The following is a 13,369-nucleotide window of genomic DNA, read 5'->3' on the forward strand; positions in this document are numbered from 1 at the left end:
GTGAAGCATTGTAAGAGCATCATTTGAAGATTTCATTTACATCACATTTTACATGCGTGTCACTTACTCGTACTTTCTCTTTTATGTTTAAACATTAAGGGGGAAACCTCCTTTATCGGATCAAAAAAATCGATATTTTGGAAATAGTCTTAATCGATTGTTAAACTATTCAAGAATATTCCCTGAAAATTTCAAGTCGATATCTGCAGTATTTACGAAGTTACGAAGTTAAAGCGGACGGGTCGGGTGACGAGTTCAGACGGGCCTAGCGACCCTCGGGCGGTCGCGTTTATACCTGCGTTCTCGGAGCGTGTTTATACCTGCGTTCGAAAAGTCCGTTGGTAGAAATTTTATCTGTCTTCCCTTTCAAACTTGTTTTGACCTACGATCAGTTCGCTTTCGTCTCTTGTCGAGTGAATACGTTGCTGAATGCAGCATGACTTCGTATCCGAAAGCGACACACGGGCAGTCCAGACGTTCAACGAGGCCTCGAAAAAGGAAATCTCCTTGGAGTAAAGATCAAGAAAATGAAGCCAAAGAAGAGAAAATTAGTAATACGAGTGCTTCCAGTAAAAAACTAAGCAGTGCTAATGTTTTTGACTCTGAAGTGAATAGGGCTCATGCGTATAAAATTATAGATTTTCTAAGCGTTTTTCAAACGCTCGCACAACTGCTTATATGTCGAAAGTGCTTGAAAAATGTCGAATTTAGAGAATCGGGAATTCGTGGTTTCGGTTTTAAGATAGTTGTGTTCTTGTGGCTCTACACAGATTGATTCTGGACCTCTTATAAATACCGGTTATGAAATTGCTGCATCGATATTTAACGAAGGCTACAATGCAGTGTTAATGATAATGAACAAATTGGATATCGAAATTGGGATCCAGGCACACAATTTTGCCATAACGAAGGACAAGAAGCGAATAAACAGACAGAACCGCCGAAGCTATAGCAGTTCAAAAGAGGCAAGAACGGCTCGTAGGATGGAGATGATGGCTCAAAACGAGTTCTACGAGTTCTACGAGGAAGTGGAGGGGCTACTTTATGCAGCTGGAATCGCTGATTAGCGTGAGACTGCCGTAAGTTGTGAATATGTAGTATTTTTATGCATCTAAAACTTTAAACGCGTTTTTCTCGAAACACGTTTTTTCGATTTTGTGTACACGATTAAGAGAAATCTACTGAACCGATTTGGCTTTATGACCTCTCATTTTAAAGATAATTAAATTCTCTTCGATGTGACATTAATTGTTTTTTGAAAAAAAAAATTTTTTCATATTTTTTTCGTATTTTAAAGTCGATTTTTTTTAACGAAAAACGCACTTTCAATTTTAAACTGTGTAAAAACATGCAATTTCGACTTTTTCTTTAAAAAATCGAAATGTCACATAGAAGCTAGTATCATAAACATAACAAAAAATTTTGGTTTTTTGTTTCAGATCAAAATTAAGGATGCTACACAGCGGAGACACTCCATAAGGGAAGCGATATTAATATGGCGTCCGTTTTTATAGTAAACATCTTTTTTTTTTTTGAAAAAATTCCTGTGTACTCTTTGATTGTGTATTAAATTGTCATAAAAATTTCAAAACGTTTCAAGTTATTATACCCGAGAAAAAAATTCGTGAAAATCATGTATTTTTCGACCGTGTAAAGAAGGTTTTCCCCTTAATTAAAATCGTCTTATGATGCTTGTGTTCCTCAAAGTCGTTTGCATGGCGATTTCTATTTATTTTACCTGAATTCTAATTAAATTTGATTCATTGCCGTGCAAACGTAGTCTGTACTACAGTTTCAGCTAGGCGGCATTGTATCGACTTTGAAAAAATTTGTCATTAAAAGATCATCATAGGATTTCAATGGATGGTTTAAACAAAATGAGAAACATATGAATAAGTGTGCATACATGCCGTGTACGTACCCGACGGTCGGGCGCTATTGATACGACTCATTCTGATCGCAGCAAACTCGCCCAATAGAGAGTAAGAGACAGATAGTCGTAACGTAGTATATGTCTGTCTCCTTCTAACTGATAGTGCTGGACAGTCGGGCCAAATATAACATGGCACGTGCTTTGTGTGCGTCTTCCCCTCACGCACCGATTTTCACACATCTTCACGAGGCAGTATAAGATGAGGAGGAATTATTTCCTTCTCTCTCGCTCTTATCTTCTTCTAATCTTCTTTCTTTCTTCTTCGGCGCGCTGAGCTCAGGTCGAGATACAGTGCCATCTGCCGCGACATGCGTGAACTAAACTCAGCCTGTTTTGCCACGCGTACCGTAATTTACGCTAGCACGCGTATCGTTTATTAAGCCATGTCGTTTTTTATTTAAACTATCCGTTAAAATCCTGTTATGATGGTCTTATAATGTTTGTGAAAGTCGTCTGCAATAAGAGGGCTAGTCATTTTCCATATATAAACTCTGAATTTTTCATATGAAACGTAAATATGATGCAGTGCCGCATTTTCAATAGTAAATTAAAAATTTTTTGTTGTTTTCGAAACAACTTTTGAGCTACCTTACTTCATTAATGATCATACTTTTACTGTGTAAAAGCGTTTTCAATTCCATGCATGCAATTAAAAGATAAACGACATGGCTTAAAACGGGCCTAACGCCGATATCCAGCATCGCCTTAAGGCTCTGCTATTTCTAAAGCGGCCATGGTTTGATGACGTCAAAAGTGAGAAATGACATACCGAAAATTAGTTTAGCGTTTTATTACTTTATTTTTTACTTTTTCCTAAAGAAATAAATATTTTCTTAATCCTGAAACTTGTAAGAAGTACAGCAAACTCAGATATCTGGCTGATATATTACGTAAAATAATTTCTGAAATAATGCTACATTTTTCGGCTGTCACGGTGGTTTGTGACAGCTGGGATCAGCATATATGAACACATTTAATTTCTCGATTTTCACAATATATTACCAGTATCACTGAGTTTGCTGCACATTTTACAGCTATGAGGATCACGATAATATACACACTTCACGGAGAAACTGCAAAATAACGCAATAAAATCCAATTAATTTTCTGAAGTGTCAAGCGATGCTTAGCGTGAGCCTGGCCTAGTGTTAGCCAATCAGCTACGCTGACATGGCTATTTTGTGTTCTTGACACTACTAGGCGCTACCGTTAATTCAGACTTTCTGCGGCGAGATAGCAGAGCTTTAAAACATTTAAAAAATATTTTTCCGACAATGCCGTAAGACAAGCGTTTTCTCTCCATTCAGCAAACACTCTTCCAATATGTAAACGTTTTTCAAATGCTACAGCATTGTAATTTCCGCTTTACTGACAATTTTTAAACTCTCAACAAACTCCCGCAAACGCTCACGTAAATGCTAAACAAACGTTTGTGAAACTTCTTATTTTCGTCAGGAATTACATGTTAATATATCAGTAATATTGCAGAAATATTGCTGCGAAAACATATCCGCGAAAATTAATCACAATAATATTACCGTAATATTAAAATATACTATATATATATAAATGTAAAATATTTTTAAAATATTTATAATAAATCTTATAAATATTTTATGTCCGAAAATCTCAGGTTCAAAAAAATAATAATAAACATTTGAAAATATTTTGAAAATATTTTTGTTAAAAAATTTTTTTTGCTAAAAAATGTTTATTATTTCTTCTATAAATATTTTTTAGTTGTCGGCACATGCTTGATTTTGCACTAATTTAACAATTTTATATGATTTCACACTGTATCATGTTTGAAAATTCACTTGGCACTGATGAGATTCGAACTTGAACCGAAGATATCTTTTGGATTTTGGTCACCCTTATAGAAATATCATACTAAGAATCATTGATAATTACTTATTATCCAGTATTTTTAATACTGAAAATAAGTAATTATCAATGATTCTTAGTATGATATTTCTATAAGGGCAGTCGCCTCAGATATACGCCAATTCCTTACTTGATAAAAAGTGCTTTGTATTGCCCACTTAAAATTTAAGGAAGAGAAATATTAGAGTTTGTTCGCGTTTTAAACCGCGAAATGTAAACAAAATCGTCCAACGTATAAATAACCCTTATAGAAATATCATACTAAGAATCATTGATAATTACTTATTTTCAGTATTAAAAATACTGGATAATAAGTAATTATCAATTACTTATTATCTTATTACTTATAAGTAATTATCAATTAATAATAAGTAATTATCAATGATTCTTAGTATATTTCTATAAGGGAATATAAGAGAGATAATTATCAGCACGATAATTCGAAATTAATTAAAAAAACAAAGATTTCTTTATTATGATTGATCAATAAATACTACTATACTGTACTGTACTGTACTGTAAAAAAATACTCAAATGAACAATAAGTTATTCAAACGCAGCCTAGCAGAAATGTCCACAATGTATCATACGGATAACCTAGAGACATCGTTATATCACTAAGTCATCATTATGATGTATTTTGAATATTCTGCTGTGTGAATCCTTTTCCTTATAAATATCATTTGTTATCATAAATATAAGTAATTTTAATGTAAATACAAAATAGCAGTGTTAGATATAACCCGAATAGTACTGATCTCCAAAAGACGTTCTAGTGATCTCTTAAAGACATTCACGTCTAGAAACCTTCATGATGTTCCCTGAAGATCTTCTGCTATCTAAGTTATCCTCAGATGATCCTATGATTTACCATTCAGTTTGGATCAAGATAAGATCATATAGTTCTAATTAAGATATCCTGTGAGTATCTACTATTATGTGGGTAACTTTAAAGTTGATGGCTTAAAAATTAATTTAATTAAAAGTTACATAAAAATTAATTTAATTAAAAGTTAAGATAAAATAAAATTTACTCATTAAAATTAAAAGTTAATTATGCAAAATAGTATATTTTTTGTATAATAACATTTGTATAATAACATTTTAATCGTAGATTAAATTTATGTGAAATAATAAAAAGATAGTCTCTTTTAAAAAAATGCTAGCTATTTCGTATTCAGAATTCCATACAAGAAAACAACATTGGCACTCAGAGAAATAAAAAAATTCTATTGGCATTATTTGTCATTAGGACCTTGAATAAGTCCTCGCTGATTTTTCATGAAAATTAATGCTTTATTTAAAAAAAGTCGTAAAAAACATGTCACTAAAAGTATTGTCCATTGCTAGCCACTACTTTTTCTCATCTTTCTGGCAGCATTTGAATTCCACGTCGGAAAAACGACATGTCTTTTGAGGCTATCCATGAGTCGACCCATTTTTTGGCATATTTATAAGAATGGAAGTGCTGCTCAGCCAGGCCATGTGCCATCGATCGGAACAAGAGATAATCGGAATGGGCAATGTCTGGTGAATACGGCGGGTGGGGTAGGACTTCCCATTTAAGCGTTTCTAAGAAGGTTTTCACCGGTTGTGTAACATGTGGCTGAGCGTTATCATGTTGCAAAATCACTTTGTCATGTCTTTGCTCTTATAGCGGCCGTTTTTCCTTCAATGCTTGGCTCAAACGCATCAATTGTAGTCGATAGTGATCTCCCGTGATGGTTTCGTTCGGTTTAAGCAGTTCATAATAAGATACATCCAACTGATCCACCAAATGCAGAACAGAAGCTTCGAACCATGGATATTCGGCTTTGCCGACGATATTGATACATGGCCGGGCTTACCCCACGATCTTCTACGCTTAGGGTTATCGTAGTGTATCCACTTTTCATCGCCAATCACGATACAATGCAAAAAACTTTTCCTTTTCTGCTGTTGAAGCAGCTGTTCACATGTGAAAAGACGCCGTTCGACGTCTTTCGACGTCTCTCGGCTTCAACTTATACGGCACCCAATGTCCTTGCTTTTTAATCATTCCTAATACTTTCAAATATTTCGAAACTGTTGTGTGATCAACTCCTAATGATTCTGCAAGTTCAGCTAGCGTCTGACATGAGTCTTTATAAAGTAATGCCTCCAATTCTTCGTTTTCAAACTTTTTCGGTGCACCAGAGCGTTCTCTATCTTCAACATCAGAATCATTATTTTTGAAGCGTCTAAACCAATCTCTGTATGTTGTTTCCGACAGAGCATGGTCGCCGTAAGTCTCAACAAGAATTCTGTGTGCTTCAGCTGCAGATTTTTTTGAATAAATTAGTGCAGTAAAATTCCCCTCAAATACTCTTTTTTTGGCACGAAACTCGACATGTTTAACACTATGAAAAAAAAAGTTGTTTACACTTCGGCAAAATGACGTACTGAATTTCAAGCTTGCTTATAGTACTTCCTTATAGATACGTTACCATCTTAAACTACACGCACGCAGTTCTGGTAATGCCATTTGTTGGAAAACAGCGAGAACTTATTCAAGGTCCTAATATTTTTCTTGTTCTATTGCAAACAAACCGGAATAATTTTAATATTAATTAATTATTTTAACTTGTATAAAAAAGTTAATAAGTTAAAGTTAATGCATTTTAAAATAACCAATTTAAATTAAAAGTTTAATTATGTTAAAGGTTATTAACTTTTTAATTCAATTTTAAACTGATTAACTACCTAGACAGCACAAATGTCCAAAATCGAGTCATAAGACGTTTTTAGGATATTTTTAAGATATCTTTAAGACAATATCTTATAAACTTGTCGTAAAGATGTCTTAAAGATCTTTTAAAGACATCTTATGACCCGATTTTGGACATTGTGCTGTCTGGGTAGTTATGAAGTGATAGCGCTATCAATTTGAATTGTTTTTTTTTAAGCTGTATCGTTCTCGCATGTAAGTGCAGATATAAATCCTATCGTATTTTATCGTATTTTATCTGGTTATAAACAATTTCGTATTCTATAGGAAACTAACGATAGAAATTCTATCATTACCTATCGTATACGATAGAATACTATTCACATTTGTGAATAAATGAAATGATAGAATTTTATTCTATCGTTTTCGATCAACTTTTTTTTACCGGGGTACTCAACCCTGATTTATGATTATCAAAGTTAAATTATATAATAATTAAGATACACAGAAAATATAAGATCTTGTCACTTAACTCACATATTTGATTTTAGAAAACATTTCCAGTGTTACCGTCAACGGAATCGGCTCAGCTTCGAATCTTCAATACGTTAAATTGTCATGTGGATCTAAAATTCGAGGATAGAAAATCAGTTACCGTATATCCGTTAAGCATGTGGGCGGATTTAAATGTGAAGGTAAACGGATCGATTACACTACCCTACATAGCAGATTTCACAAAGTGCTACACAAACGGCTACTCCCATTTGCAGCAGGACGCGGAAGGTAACTTCATGGATACTAAATAGAAAAAGGATTTCACTTCTGTGCGAATAGTGCGAAAAATAATTTCCTTTACCAGGCAGTATTACGGTTGAGGAGGCCACTGCATCCTCTTGGGTCATAACGCCTGACGGACTTAATTACCACTACAATGACACAGTGGAGAAGTCGCGCAACGGCAAACCAGTAGTTCGTGCTCTCATTTATGTTGCCCCCTCATCGACTACCAACTCCGTGTTGAAATTCGTTCGGAAAGGCGAGACGGTGAATTCGATATCGTTCAACACGAGTACCTTTTCGCACTCGAATCTCCAGGAACTATATCCGAACGAATACAATATCTTCTTGGACAACATTCAACTGCAAGAAAGCGTCGAATTCAAACTTGGCGGTGTGTATACCGTGGTGGGCTCCAACATAGGTGAAAACAAGATCTTCGGCCGAACGATTATGGTCACGCCGCCCAATTCAATGCACATGATGTGGCTGCTACCGCAGTACATCATCATTACGATGGCCGAAGTGATGTTTTCGGTGACGGGCCTACAGTTTGCTTTCACCCAAGCACCGAAAAGCATGAAATCCCTACTGCAGGCAGGCTGGCTGCTGACCGTAGCCTTTGGCAATCTTATTGTGGTAATCATATCGGAGGTGTCAATCTTTGATCGACAGGTAAACAGCGAAGACTAACTTTGAAAATGTTCGAGTAGAGGAAAACGTCCAGTAGGCACTTATAGGACTGCGTTCTAAAACTCTACTCCGAGTAGCGGAGTAGTTAACAATGTCGTTCAGCGGAATATAGTGTAACGTACTCTATAGGAGGAGCCTAATCGTTCAGGAAGTCGGAAGTAACTGTACTTGGAATTCATCATCGGAGGATGATCTTGTAAAAAATCCAAAGCACCCATTTATCGACTCTTGCCCGATGTCAACTTATGGGCCGACTCTGGTGGTATCATGGCAAGTCGACTATCATTTTTTCGATCGCGGCGCAACGCCGGTCCAAGCTAGGCTTGCCGACTCTTGTCCGATGTCGAGTCACGGCTCGACGTCGACGTCCACAGCAGCCAACATTCACTATCCGATGGCAGCGCGACGCCGGTCCAAGCCAGGCTTACCGACTCTTGTCCGTGATATTGTTTTTTCATATAGAACAAAATATCTAATAGACGTATATAATAGATTTATAAATCTATGGAACATCTATGTTTATTGAAGATGTAATCCATATACAAGGTGTCCCAGATCACGTTCACAATCTCTCGTGAGAACGTAGAGCGGATTGAGGTGAATGCAAAAGTTCTATATCATTTTGCAATATTTGCAATAATAGTCAAGATATTAATTAAAAAAAGATTGATAAATGATCACGATATGGTAGATGAGCTGCAATGGTGTCGTCTATCGTTGTATACTTTTACATTAAGTCCAACTGAACAAAAAAATTCTCTACCATTTTGCAAATAACAACATAGATTTTCAGATATTAATCAAAGAAAATTGTCACCAGATTATGTACCATAATGCACAAATTTTCTTTAATTAATATCTGAAAAACTATGTGATCATTTACAAAATGGTAGAGGACTTTTTTGTTCAGATTGACTTAATGTAAAAGTATACAACGGCAGACGACGCCATTGCAACTCATCTACCATATCGTGCGTGATTATTCATCAATCTTTTTTAATTAATATCTTGAGATTTATTGCGAATATCGCAAAATAATATTAGGCTTTTGTGTTCATCTCAATCCGCTCTATATCCTCACAAGAGATTGTGAAGGTGATTTGGGACACCCTATATATATACAAGGTGAGGAAAAGTATGAAAACCTTGAAAGATCTCAAAAAATATAAGTTTTACAGAAAAATGATTCAAATAAAAGTTGTAGAATTTAAAAAGATCTATTAAATAGTTTGACCCTGGCTGGCGTCAGTAAGGTGAAGTCAAAGTCACTTTAAATTTTTTAAATGGAACACCCTATTTTTTATTGCATATTCTTATAGTTCTTCTAAATACCCTTTCAAAGCACTATAATTTTATTCATTTTGGGTCAGCCGTTTCAAAGTTATTGAATATTTTACAGTAAAAAGTAATAGACCCGAAGATAAGGTCGGAATATGATCCAGCCAACAAAGGCAAGATCGGAGGATAATCTAAGCTCTCAGCTGTTTTCACGGCTACTCACTCTGTTGTTTTCACAGGTACTCACTTTCAGTTGTTTTCACGGTTACTCATTCTCAGATGTTTTCACGGCTACTCACTTTCAGTTGTTTTCACGGCTACTTATTATTAGTTGCTTTTAAAATGTTGCACCTTACTGAACGTGAACGAATATCTCTTTTGATGATGAGGATGGGGAGACAGACTAAGGTCATACAATGATGTTAAGCAGCTCTTCAATGCAACATTTCGGAATGAAAATACAAGTATCTCGAAATCGGATGTCTATTACTTCTTACTGTAAAATACTCAATAACTTTGAAACGGCTGACCCAAAATGAATAAAATTATAGTGCTTTGAAAAAGTATTGAGAAGGACTATAAGAATATGCAATAAAAAATAGGGTGTTCCACTTAAAAAATTCAAGGTGACTTTGACTTTACCTTAACGACGCCAGACAGGATCAAACTGATGAGACTATTGAATAAAACTTTTGAAATCCTACAACTTTTAATTGAAACATTTTCAGCAAAACTTATATTTTTTTTAGATTCTTCAGGGTTTCCACACCTTATCATACTTTTTCCTCATACTTTTTCCACACCTTGTATATATATACAGGGTCTCATTTTAAATTACGCACCTGAATATCTCGTCAGGGGAGCCACCAATCCGAAAATAACCCTTACAAAAGTTGTTGGGTTCGGAGGGGGACATCGGATGGTGATTCTCAATTTCACCCTGACCTTGACCTTTAAGATCATTTGAAGGTCAAATCGAATTTTAAAATAGAAACCCCTATTTTTTACCCCGGATTTGGAAAAAGCGCAAAATTTTACGTTTAGATGGGAACTTGAGGCTCTTCTTTGGAATAACCTTCAGAGGTTATTTCAAGGACAAAATATTTGAAATTACGCACCTGAACACATATCTTGTCGAGGAGCAACCAACCCAACCCTTACAAAAGTTGTTGAGTTCGGATGGTGATCTTCAATTTCACCTTGACCTTGACCTTCAAGTTTATTTGAAGGTCACATCGAATTTTTTAAATAGAAATTTTAAAATATGTTAAAAGTCGAAATGACCTTTAAAGATCATTTCAAGGTCGAACTTTCAGTTCCAAATTTCACTCCCTACCTACTTTTAACGGCTGTTCTACCAGTTGTGGGACACCCGTGTGTGTGTGTGTGTGTGCGTGTGCGTGGTCGTGTGCGTGCGTGCGTGCGTGCGTGCGTGTGTGTGTGTGTGTGTGTGTGTGTGTGTGTGTGTGTGTATGTGTATGTGTGTGTGTGTGGAGGATGAGCGTTAATGTTCGGGATCGTCGGGAGGAGGAGGGGGTGGAGAATAACTTATAGGGAAAGATGGAGGAAGAGATGGAGATGGTGGACGAGGATGCGAATCTAGAGGGAATGGCTGTAAGTAGAGAGGGGGGGGGGTAGATTTTCTTGTATAAATATTGTGATAACGCTCTGCGGGTTATCCGTTCGAATACTCTGCGCGAAAGGGAGTCCGAGGCGGAAGATAGCATCTCCAGCGTTTCAAGAGCGTCGCGCAGATCACTCCGTTGCTGGCAAGACTGGCGTCCCACTACAACGAGGAAGGGACAACCCGATTTTTGGAAGTTCTGCCGCTAATTAATATTCCCCGGAATTATTGCGATTGGGTTTCCGACAAAGAAAAGATATGTCTGTCCGGACTTATTCAAAATTGAGACACTGAAAACCTCATAATAAAACAATAACTTACTGTTAGTGTGTGCGAGAAGAGAAATGGATGGTCCTGAATCTCCTGAGTTAGTTGCTTTCTTCGGTTTTGATTCTTGAGTGGTTCTCGTAGACGTCGTTATAACAAACGATTGAATATAGAAGTAATACTTGTAGACGTCGTAATGACAATAAAAATTGTAGAAGTGATGCTGGTAGACGTCGTAATGATAATAAGTGAATGAACACAGAACTTGTGGACGGCGTAATGACAGTAAGTGAAAAAAAAGCGACAGAAGTCATACGGATAAGACTTTTATAATTTCGGAAAATGGGAAATTTCGGGGATGGCGGTTACCGGATTCGTTGGAGATGTCTTGCTTGGTAACGAAGATGAAGCTCGGATTGGTGGGAAAAAATAGAAATTTGGGAAATGTTTGATCAGGCCATATATGGGCATGCGTAATTGTAGGTGGTGTGATTCACGGTTCTTTTGTAAGGCTCGAGATGTACGTGTTCTTGTCGTGTGTTTGACTTTTGTAACCCGGTCGGATAAGTAATTGGTCTTCACGCAATGTAAGGTACGTGAGGCCCTACGGGACGTAACATAATAAAAAATAAACATATAAGTGGAAAAAATAAATTTATTTTAATTACACATATATATTTTAATCTTCAAAAAACAATGAACAGATGAACCAGATTTATTTTCGCTTGACTTTTTTTATGGGAGCATATGAAAACTCACATTTATGGGACACCTATTGAAACAGAAGCAGAACTGGTAGTCCGAATTACTGCTGCAGCATACCAAGTTCAGAATATTCCTGCAGTCTTCGAGCGTGTGAGACAGTCAATGTTTCGACGATGTCATCTTTGTGTTGAAGTAAAGGAGGAATTTTTGAATATTTATTATAAATTGAGCTAATTAATTGCGCATTTTTGTTCCGTTCTTTTGTTCATTGTTTTTTGAAGATTAAAATATATATGTGTAATTGAAATAAATTAAATTTCTCTTATATGTTTGTTTTTTATTAAAATCATAAAATTCCTATTTTGTACACTGTAGTATTAAAACGAAACATAGAGAAAAACATTAGTAATAAAATATGTTTGTTTTTATGTCCTCTATTTCCCCTCAAAGTTTGTCGGTCTAATTTTTTTACACCCTGTATATATATATAAGGTGTAGTAGAAAGAAATCCATGAGATTTTTGCTTGAAATTGAAGGCTTTATTTAGCATAGTTAGAATGATCCGATTTAGGTCAAATATGCACCGTTTTGTTCGATAACTTGTTGCCATTTTGAAGGTAATTTTATTATGCCTCTCTCATAGAAACCCTTGTCCCTATTGGCAAAAAACTGGGACAGTCGATTTTCACAAGCTTCTCTTGAGGCAAATTTTTCACCAGCAAAATCATTCGCCATAGACAAGAACAGGTGGTAATCACTTGGTGCCAGGTCCGGACTATAAGGTGGATGCATAAGAATCTCCCAACTAAGCTCCCGGAGCTTCTGGCGAGTCACTATCGATGTGTGTGGCCTGGCGTTGTCCTGATGAAACACAATTCCTCTCCTATTGGCCAAAGCTGGCCGCTTCTGGGTGATTGATTCCTTCAGACGGTCCAATTGTTGACAGTACAGAATTAAGAGTTTGGCTGTAGGGGAGCAGCTCATAGTGGATGATTCGCTGCCAATCCCACCAAACACACAGCAAAGCCTTCCTGACCGTCAATCCTGGCTTGGCCACCGTTTGCGCCGGCTCACCGCGTTTCGACCACGACCGTTTTCGCTTGACGTTGTCGTAAGTGACCCACTTTTCATCACCAGTCACCATCGCTGCAGAAATGGGTCGATTTTGTTACGATTTAGCAGCTATTGGCAGATGGAAATTCGGTTCATGAGGATTTTTTGAGTTAACTCGTGTGGTACCCATACATCGAGCTTCTTTTTGTATCCAGCCTTATTCAAGTGATTCCAAACGGGTTTTTGTGCAATGTTTAGCTCCTGGGCAATCGAAACAGTGCTTACATGACGGTTGAACTCGACGATTTCCAATATTTTATCGACATTTTCGACAATTGGCCTTCCAGAGCGTGGTGCATCTTTGACATCAAAATTACCGGAACGGAATCGACGAAACCAAAATTGCATGTGATTGGCTGTTACAGTATCAGGACCATAAACACTATTCACATTTTCAGCCGCTTGGCTT

At 36.5% G+C, this 13,369-nt stretch overlaps 1 protein-coding gene across 7 annotated transcripts in view; it reads left to right on the forward strand.

Moving 5' to 3' along the window:
* The window catches only part of LOC116852346 (peptide transporter family 1-like), a 221,261-nt gene that overhangs the window by 161,706 nt on the left and 46,186 nt on the right, over positions 1 to 13,369 (forward strand). For 6 of the 7 annotated variants that reach the window (XM_032832615.1, XM_032832621.1, XM_032832619.1 and 3 more), the window contains 2 exons: positions 7,055 to 7,286; positions 7,363 to 7,955. In XM_032832615.1, coding sequence (XP_032688506.1) covers positions 7,055 to 7,286; positions 7,363 to 7,955 — 825 coding nt within the window. Of the gene's footprint in view, positions 1 to 7,054; positions 7,287 to 7,362; positions 7,956 to 8,102; positions 8,250 to 13,369 lie in introns of those variants that run through there. The other variant, XM_032832618.1, reaches the window with a different exon arrangement.

The sequence above is a fragment of the Odontomachus brunneus genome, unplaced genomic scaffold (genome assembly GCF_010583005.1).
Source record: "Odontomachus brunneus isolate Ranch 3 - 2012 unplaced genomic scaffold, Obru_v1 Obru_scaffold_217, whole genome shotgun sequence".
Lineage (NCBI taxonomy): Eukaryota > Metazoa > Arthropoda > Insecta > Hymenoptera > Formicidae > Odontomachus > Odontomachus brunneus.